Genomic DNA, 9335 nt, shown 5'->3' with positions numbered 1-9335 from the left:
TCTACCCTCGGCCGAGAGGTTTATGGCTGGCCGGCGGATCCTGACTGACTCGCCGCCGAGGGGTCTTGGATATGAGTACGCGGATATGTGTCCCGGCTGGCAGGTTACCATGCCGAGACCAGGCTGACGGGCCGATGGGCTGCATCGGCTAGATTGTCCAAGTCGTTGACTTGCTGTGGATATCTTTGACCTTGCTCAATCATGTTGACTTGGTCAGCGGTGCAGAATATGCCCCATCACTAAGTATCGAGCTATTCGAGCAGCGACGTGTGAAGTCAAATGGTTGAGAGGTATATTGAGTTTCCTCAACGTTTCTATTCGTTCTCCTGCTCGCCTTCATTGTGATAATAATGCGGCCTTGCATCTCGCGCGTAATCCCGTTTTCCATGAGCGAACTAAACATGTAGAGATCGATTGTCATTTTGTGAGGGATGCAATTCAAGATGGCCTCATTTCTTTGACTTATGTTCATACGTCTGACCAAGTTGCGGTCCTTGCGGATATTCTCACTAAGGCATTGGGAGTACGTCAGTGACATAGGATTCTTTTGCACCACTTTTCCCCTCCATTTTCATGCTTTCCGACTCCATTTGAGTCGGTTTTATATGTTCTTGCTTGCAATTCATGCCCCAATTCCCATGCCTATGATATTGTACCTCCCTTGCAGGAATTGAGGCGAAAATGGGAGAATTGAAGCTAGAAGACGAGTTCACTAGACTAAGAATGGAAGAAGGAGGAATTGATGGTGAGAAGTATTCCCACTTTGCCAATGGTCAGTACCATGGGAACACCAAATGTATACAATTCAAGCAAGGATCGGCAAAGAGGATTCCCAGTGGTGGCTGGCAGCCACCCTACCGGGAGAACAATGAGTGAAAATCAAGGAAGTTAGAACTTCCCACCGGTCATATAGGCGGCGAATGGCACCCTACCGAGTTCCCATAGAGCCCAGTCAAGGTGAAGTCAACGTGCCTCCCGGTCGTCGATGACCGGCAATGGTGTGCCGACCATGACCAACTAATGATATCAAAAATCAATTCAACTTCCAGAACTTCCCCGCGCCCCATAGGCCTCAGCCGCTGACCGGGGGAGCGCATACCCGTATTTCAAGCCCATTTACAAATCCTACCCTAATCTTGGTGCAAACTATATATACCCCCTCCCTTAATCAGTTGTACACACACCCTAGATCTAAATTAATTTCCTCTTCCAAGTTTGAATCTTGTTAATTACATTGCTAATCTTTCCTTTATTAGAACAAGTTCTTCAATTATTTAGTTGTAGAAATTGGGTTGTAAGAAGATTGAAGGTTCCCCCTTCCTTATTTTTCAATCCAAATTCTTTTCTTGCTATTGAGTTGGTATTATTTCTCTTCCTAATTTCATTAGTTTACATTTGCTTTTCCATTAAGTTTTGTTTAATTGTTTATGTTAAATTTCCATACTTGTTGTTTGATTGTTGTTATTTTCCCTCTTGTTCATCTTTCCTTTGTTCATCCTTGTTATTTACACCCAAAGATTGAGTCTTTGATTTCCTTGTGTTAAAGATTGAATCTTCGAGTTATTTGTGTTAAAGGATGTGCCTTTTTAGTTCTATCCTCATCAATATTAGATTGAATTATCTTTCTTCATAATTATTGTTGGAGTATTGCATGTTTAGAAGTAGAATCCATTCTCCCATTATGTTTATGCTTAAAGACTCCATCTTTATTGTTTTTCTTGCCTTTAAAAACATGATTAGTGAGTAGTCTTCTACTAGGACTCGGTTTGACCCGGTATGGGTAATTTCACTAATTAATTCTCATTTAGGCTAATTTGTTGGGGAAAATTGGTGAGGGTAGCTTAGAGGAATGAATTGTTTATGGATTGATTTTGGGTAGTGTCAATTTGTGACCCTTGTCCACCAACGAGAGTTGGTTAGGTTGAAAATCGAGTACCCGGAACTTGACCCTATTGCTAACCTCGGTTGAGACCGAAAGGGAGAACCGGGGGTGGGTACCTCTAAGTTAGCGTTTGAAATCGACCCTCGAAAGAGAGAGTGGGATGACCCGGAGTTTGATGGGGGCTTAATGACCTTAGTTAATGCTAGGCTACCTTGAGAATTACATGTGTTTTTTAGGTAGTTGGGCTTTAGACTTGGGATACCGACTTTCGAACCCGAGAGGGGGGTTAGTTGGGGTAGCTAGTGTCCTATTGCGAACCCGAGAGGGGGGTTGTAGGCGAATTAGAGCCATCTCCCCCTTACCTTTCTACCTCTTAAGATTAGCCGAGAGAATTAACATGTGGAATTACGTATATTTGTGGGAGAACCGAGTTCTAGCCTTTCCTGTTATTTAATCAACTCTTAATCCTTTTTAGCTTGTTCTTTGCTTGTTTCTTTGTCTAGTTTATTAGCCTTTCAATTTGCTAGTTTAGTGCTAGATCGTTACCACCTCTCAATTTTAGTTTGACTTAGCTAAGCTCGTGAACTAGAACGATTAGTAGTCTACCTACTCCTTGTGGGATCGACCCTCTAAAGTGTGCATCGACAAATCGTGCACTTGCGAGGTATACCTTGATACCATCAGTCAGTTTGAGCATTTGTTATCCAATTTGGGTGTTGTCGTTCCCCACGCTCCACCTTGGGGGGGGGGGGTGTCGAGATATTGAGTCAATATTATATCTTTGTAATTCGGGAAGTTTCCATGTTATGTCTATATTGTCGCTTTCCTTATTTCGTCTAGGGTTTCAGTCATTGTCTCATGTATATATATACATGTCTATATTGTAATTCAGAGGTAAGAAAATCAATATATCATCATATTTTTCCCATATACAACTTTACATGTTTGCTCGATGAAGTTCCCGGACTTGATAATCTATTAGATTATCAATCTTTGAAGCAATACATGAAGGTGATACAGGTAAAAGAGGCGGTAAACCCCGCAATACGGGTTGCACATTCGAAATTGATTCAGCCCACTTTCTTGGGCCCTAATCAATTACTACTATGGGATCATGGGTGGTCTCAGTGATGGAGTCAGCATTTTTCGTTTGGGGATGAAAAATTCGAAAGCGAACGAGTAAAGTTAAAAATGCAAGCCTGAAAAAAGATTGAAAATTTAACTAAAAACTTTGAATTTTTCATTTTTCAGCTGAAGCGAGCGCATCTGCTAGCCCACCCTCGCTTTCCCACGCTCTCCCAAGTCCCACTGGGTGGTCTATCGCACTAGATAAACAAGAGAAGTATCAATAACCTGAAAGAGGTTGATAAGAATCTCTTGTTTGAACTTGAAACCAAAATATTTCAGAAAATTTAAACCGGATTCCTCTGTTTCATCAAATATTTACATTATTATATGTTGATAAAATAAAATACTTGGACAAGCACAAGTTCATCGATTTTTCATTTTTCGATTAGAGACTTAAACCAAACAATTCAGAAAATTCAACAGGAGCATTCCCCTGTTTCTGGTAGTATGATTTCAGCCATGGCGGTGGAGGGAAGAAAATCGAACTACAATCATTATCATCCTCAGCTTCGCGGAATGCACACTTTTGAAAACAGCCGTCAAAAGGAAAGTGTACTCGCTCGTATCTGTGCATCAAGTTATCAGGAACATATTTAAGAGTCGAAAAAATACCCGCTTCCCCAACACCTTCCGCTTCTGGAACCACAAAAGTCGCCTCGCCTAGCAAGAAAATCACTTGGTCATCCATCGCTGAAGAGAATTCCACGGTTTCCCACTGGCTTTCGTCCTGGTCGTCTTTGAGAACAAATAGGGTTTTCGATTCACAATGGTTATTACTCGGGTGTCTTACGTGGAAGACGTAATATAATACCCCTTTGCTTTCAACTAAGAAGCAATTGCTGAGATAACATCCCCTGGTGATCATGAATTGAGTCGAAATGATCTGACTCGGTGCAAAACAAGTTTTAGTTTCGACTATAAAAGGCCTGATAGTACTCGCGGGTATGCTTACCAAGTCGATTACATATACATCGCCGGTCTCCATTTCAATGGCGTAAAATTTTTCCTTGTATATGGCTATGTCAACGAATAAGGCGAATTTTTCACCGTACCCAATCTTATCACCAACAGTTTCAACAAGACGGTCTTTATAGGTTTCATCACGGAACTTCACGAGTTTCGTCCACTTAGTGTCTCCCATCCTCCAAAACAATAGAAAACCACTGAAGCTCAGTGCGAGTACAATAAACCCGGTACAATCGTCAACATTCGAGGTAATTACTTTACGAATTGGCTTTTGTTCACTAGGTTGGAGCTGAAAGAGTACATGGGGATGCGAACCAGACGATCGCTTTAAAGTATATGATCGATGAACTTCTCGGATTTCGTAGTCTAGTAGATTATCAATCTTTGAGCTTATACAAAAAGGATGAAACATGTAGAAAAGGCAGTAACTACCGCAGAATGGATTACGCATTCGATATAGATTTCGGCCTCTTTCCTCGGCCCGAACTAGCCAAGCGGCTTTTGGGTTTGCGAGAGGGGTAATATGGTAAAATGTGTTCTCGACGAAGTGAAAAGTCGTGTCAGGGAAAGAGACATCAACGAAATTAGGCATGTTGACACAGTGGTTTGAGGTAGCGGGTCATGTTTCTCCCAATTCGCGGGTGTTACATTGAAGGTCCTTTGCATTTCCACGTTCATTGAAAGTTTTACCTCCTCTTCGTGATCCTTTTTCATGAGTGAAATTTTTCTCATTATTTTGATTACGAGGTTGATAATTACTCCGACCTCTACCACGTCCACGAAAACCACCTCTTCGTTGGTTGCCATTTTGTTTATCTAGAGTTAATTTTGATTCAAGTGCCTGCTCTAGCATAACTGGCCCATCATTTTGCTTCAGAATTCTTTGCTCATGAACTTGGAGCGATCCAAGAAGTTCTTCTATTGATAATTTATCAATATCTTTTGATTCTTCTATTGCAGGTAATACATGATTAAATTTCTTATTGCATGATCGGAGTACTTTCTCAACTACCTTGTAATCTTCAATCTTTTCTCCATTTTGTTTTTGCTGATTAACATTTGAAAGAAGACGAGTAAAATAATCTGAAATTGACTCATTCTCAGTCATTTTAAGTTCCTCAAATTCTCCTCGTAATGTTTGCAAACGAATTCTACGTACACGCTCAACCCCTTTAAATATTGTCACAAGAGAATCCCATGCTTCTTTGCTTGAAGTTGCACCTGATATTCTGGTGAACGTCTCTCGGTCTATCCCAGCGTATATTAAAAATAACGCCCTTTGATCTTTTTTATGAATCTCTTTCAATTCAATTTTCTTTTCAGCCGTTTATAAAGCTTTTTCACTGTCAGATGGTTCTTCTAAACCATCACTTCCCACAAATCTTGGGAATTAAATAATGCTTTCATTTTAATGCACCAATCTTCATATTGGTCTTTTGTTAATTGGGGTACTTGAGGCTGAACAAAATTGACGGACATTATTATAGACTCTAATAAATTGGCTCTGATACCAAATGTAGGAGTTAGAACTTACAAATTACTAACTCAACTAAATATTAATAATATATATTGGGAGAAACTAATACGAGTTACAACCCAGAATAACAAAAAATACTAATTTATTGAATATAACTATCCTCACAATTGTTTCTCCCTTATTCACTCTTATTTTTATTTTTTCTTATCTTTTACAATAGAAATGATTTACATTTATAAGATATCCATATACTAAACTTTTCATGGATGACATTACTTCTAAATTTCATCCAGTAATATCAATAGTTAATGATAATAATAGTATTGATAACTAATGTTTGATTACTTTCAACAAATATGAAATTAGTAAGTTACTAATTAATAGGATGATATATATGGATGATGCAGTGCTGTCAATGCAACTTAATTTGAATTTATCCATCCATGCTGCTTCTTCAGTTAGTCGTTTTTTAATTGACTGATTAAGCTTTATATTTAGATCTACTTTTTACCATTACAATTTACCTGTGTGTTCTAAACAATTATAGTATCAAATCTAAGAAAGCTTCATGGAGTTTTACCCTTTAGAGATTGTTGCCTTTCACTGTCACTGATTTCCCTTCTAACGCGGCTATATCTAAAAACTCATTAAAAAGTTGCACTTGAAATGTCATTATATATGAGTCATCTGAAAACAATCTCTTTGTGTCTTGATTTGTATCAGCTCTATATCTTCTCAAATATAAGGAAGTGAAGGCGATTATCGGACCTACAACATTAATGGATGCTGAGTTTGTAATAAAACTGGGAGACAAGGCTCAAATTCCCATTCTATCGTACTCGTCAACAAGTCCTTGTGTCTCTTCTGGTCAATGTCCTTACTTCGTTAGCGTGGCTCCAAAGGACTCGCTTCAAGTACAAGCCATAAGTGCCCTTGTTAAAGCAAATAATTGGACAAATGTAATTCCTATCTATGCAGACAATATTGAATACGGGGCTGGGATTATACCTTACTTGGATGATGCTTTACAAAACATAAACGCTCGTATTCCGTTCCATGAGGCCATTATTTCATCTACTTCCACTGATGATCATATACTTGAACTCCTACAGAAATTGAAGGCAAAGCAAACAAGGGTCTTTGTAGTCCACCTCTACCCCGAGCTTGCTTCTCGCTTGTTCATGCTAGCAAATGAACTGAAAATGATGGGTCGGGGCTATGTTTGGATAACCACAACTAGCACAAGCGATGAACTAGGATCCCTTGATGAGAATATCATCGACTCCATGCAAGGGGTTGTTGGTGTGCAAACTTATATCCCTGAGACAAATGAGTTAAAACGCTTCAAGACTCATTGGGAACGAAAATTTCAGGGCACAAAGCTTAGTGTTATGGGACTCCGAGCCTATGATGTAGCATGGGCACTTGCCAGAGTAGTAGAACAAGTTTCAGATCCAAACTCCGGTATCAAAACCACGTTTATGACAGGAAACATAACTGATCTTGATAGACTGGGGGTCTCGCCTGTTGGACCTCGACTTATAAAAGCGTTATACAATACTCGCTTCAGCGGTCTTGCTGGAATCTTTAGCCTTTCTGATGGGCAATCACCAATTTACAGAATCATAAATGTGTTCGGCAGTGGAAGTCGAGGTGTAGGATTCTGGACTTCAGAAAAAGAAGGCCTTGTCCCTAATCTCAACCCCGGGAACAAGAAGAATTCAGCAGGCCTGCGACCAATAATATGGCCAGGAGATGCCACGTCACCTCCCAGAGGATTCGAAATTCCAGCCAGTGGAAACAAGTTCAGAGTTGGAGTTCCAGGCAAAGCTGTTTTTAAACAGCTAGTGAATGTGACCTTAGTGAAAGGAACAAGTGATACCCCGGAAAATGTCACAGGTTTCTGCATAGATATCTTTGAATCCGTTATGAAAAACCTTGGCTATTCTGGTCATTACGACTATCATTCTTTCCAAAACCCTTCATATTATGATTTTGTCCGCCAAGTGTACCTTCAGGTTAAATTTGTTTCTATCATTCTTGTATTGCAACCCACAACATTAGAATGAGGTTTTGAGATTTCTTTTTTTTGTTTACAGAAATATGATATTGTGGTGGGAGACATAACCATCGTAGCAAATCGGTCATCTTTGGCCGATTTTACACTCCCATTTACGGAATCAGGGGTGACAATGGTAGTTCCTGTCAAAGATGACAAGAAAAGTGCATGGGTGTTCTTGAAGCCCTTGACTTGGGAGCTATGGGTTGCTACCTTGTGTACCTTTGTTTTCATAGCATTCGCAATTTGGGTTCTTGAACACCGCATCAACGAAGAATTCCGTGGACCTCCATTGCACCAAGTTGGCACAAGTCTCTTTTACTCGTTTTCCATGATGGTGTTTGCACAAAGTATGCTTCCTCTAATCTTGTTCAGTTTTCAAAATAATAATTTCTCGATTATTGATACATGTGTTTATTTCTTATTGAAACCAGGGGAAAATGTTTTGAGTAACTTGAGTAGATGTGTGGTGGTTGTATGGGTGTTCGTGGTGTTAGTCTTGACGCAGAGCTACACGGCTAGCTTGACTTCTATGTTGACTGTTCAACAGCTTAAGCCAACTGTGACTAGTGTAGATGAGTTAGTGAGCTCAGGAGCTAATGTGGGCTTCCAAGATGGTACATTTGTCGAGGATCTACTAATCAAGAGAGGATTTAATAAATCAAAGCTTATTTCTTACGATTCATCTGAGAATTTACATGATCTGCTGTCAAAAGGGGAGATTGCGGCTGTTTTTGATGAAATCCCCTACATGAGGCTTTTCTTAGCACTATATCCCTCCAAGTATCTAATGATGCAGCCTTTGTACAAGACTGATGGTTTCGGCTTTGTAAGTTGTTTTTGACGAGACTTATTTGATGCATACATACGGATGTCATCATTCCTTGCTCTTTATTTAAAAGTGATAGTTGTCTTGCAGGCATTTCCGAAAGGTTCCCTCTTAGCGCCCGTGGTTTCAGGAGAAATACTGAATGTGACAGAAGGAGATCAGATGGGTGAATTTGAGAAAAAGTGGGGAATGCAACTGTACAATAGTTCAGATCCGGGAAATATAGCCACTTCCGCAAGTCTTAGTCTAGATAGTTTCTGGGGGCTATTTTTCATAGTTGGAGTTGCTACAGCAACATCTCTCCTCATTTATGCAATACACTTCCTGTATGAGAATCGAGACATCTGGATGAACTCGGATGATTCCATACGGAGAAAAAGCAAGAGGCTAGTCGAAGTCTTTGAGAATCGGGATATGGCTGCTCACACATTCAGGAAAAGGGATGCACAAAGCACACCCCAGAATGTCGAAACTTATCAGACCAGTATTATTGATGGTGATGGTGATGATGATGGTGATGGTGATGGTGATGGTGCAGATGGAATCGCTCTGACTGCCTCGACTTCTCCATCAAGGCTATCAAACTCCTCCGATAAAACTCAAGAAAATTTGCTCTGTTCTGCAGGGATGTCTCCTTCACCTTAATTGTGACTCATCCTCTGAGTTTTATGATATGGAACGACGGGCATTTGTAATTTTAGTAAGAATTGATGATTTAAAGTTGATAATTTTGAAGCACTTAGTCAGTTGTAACCCAAGTGTACACTTGAGGAATGCTATAATTCTATTTAATGTTGTGATCTTAGTAAAGTTAATTTGGATACCGAAATTGTTAGTGCTTATGATCACAAGGCATTTAAGTGCATTCCGGTTTTCATGTCGAAAGTGTACCTAAATACATGACGAAAGGTTGGCATGAATCGCTTGAAGGGACACTCTTGAGGATAAATATAACGGAATTAATAATTTATCTACATAGATTGTATTTAGGCCC

At 39.9% G+C, this 9335-nt stretch overlaps 1 protein-coding gene across 1 annotated transcript; it reads left to right on the top strand.

The window, feature by feature from the left end:
- The first annotated feature begins 5827 nt into the window (after nt 1-5827).
- Nucleotides 5828-9132, top strand: LOC141652031 (glutamate receptor 2.8-like). Its single transcript, XM_074459692.1, has 4 exons — nt 5828-7471; nt 7553-7862; nt 7947-8341; nt 8432-9132. The coding sequence occupies exons 1-4, from the start codon at nt 6233-6235 to the stop codon at nt 8984-8986; spliced, it is 2499 nt and encodes an 832-aa protein (XP_074315793.1). The 5' UTR covers nt 5828-6232; the 3' UTR covers nt 8987-9132.
- The last annotated feature ends 203 nt before the right edge of the window (nt 9133-9335 follow it).

This window comes from Silene latifolia, chromosome 4 (genome assembly GCF_048544455.1).
Source record: "Silene latifolia isolate original U9 population chromosome 4, ASM4854445v1, whole genome shotgun sequence".
Classification (NCBI taxonomy): Eukaryota; Viridiplantae; Streptophyta; class Magnoliopsida; order Caryophyllales; family Caryophyllaceae; genus Silene; species Silene latifolia.
This window is presented reverse-complemented; position numbering and strand designations above follow the sequence as displayed.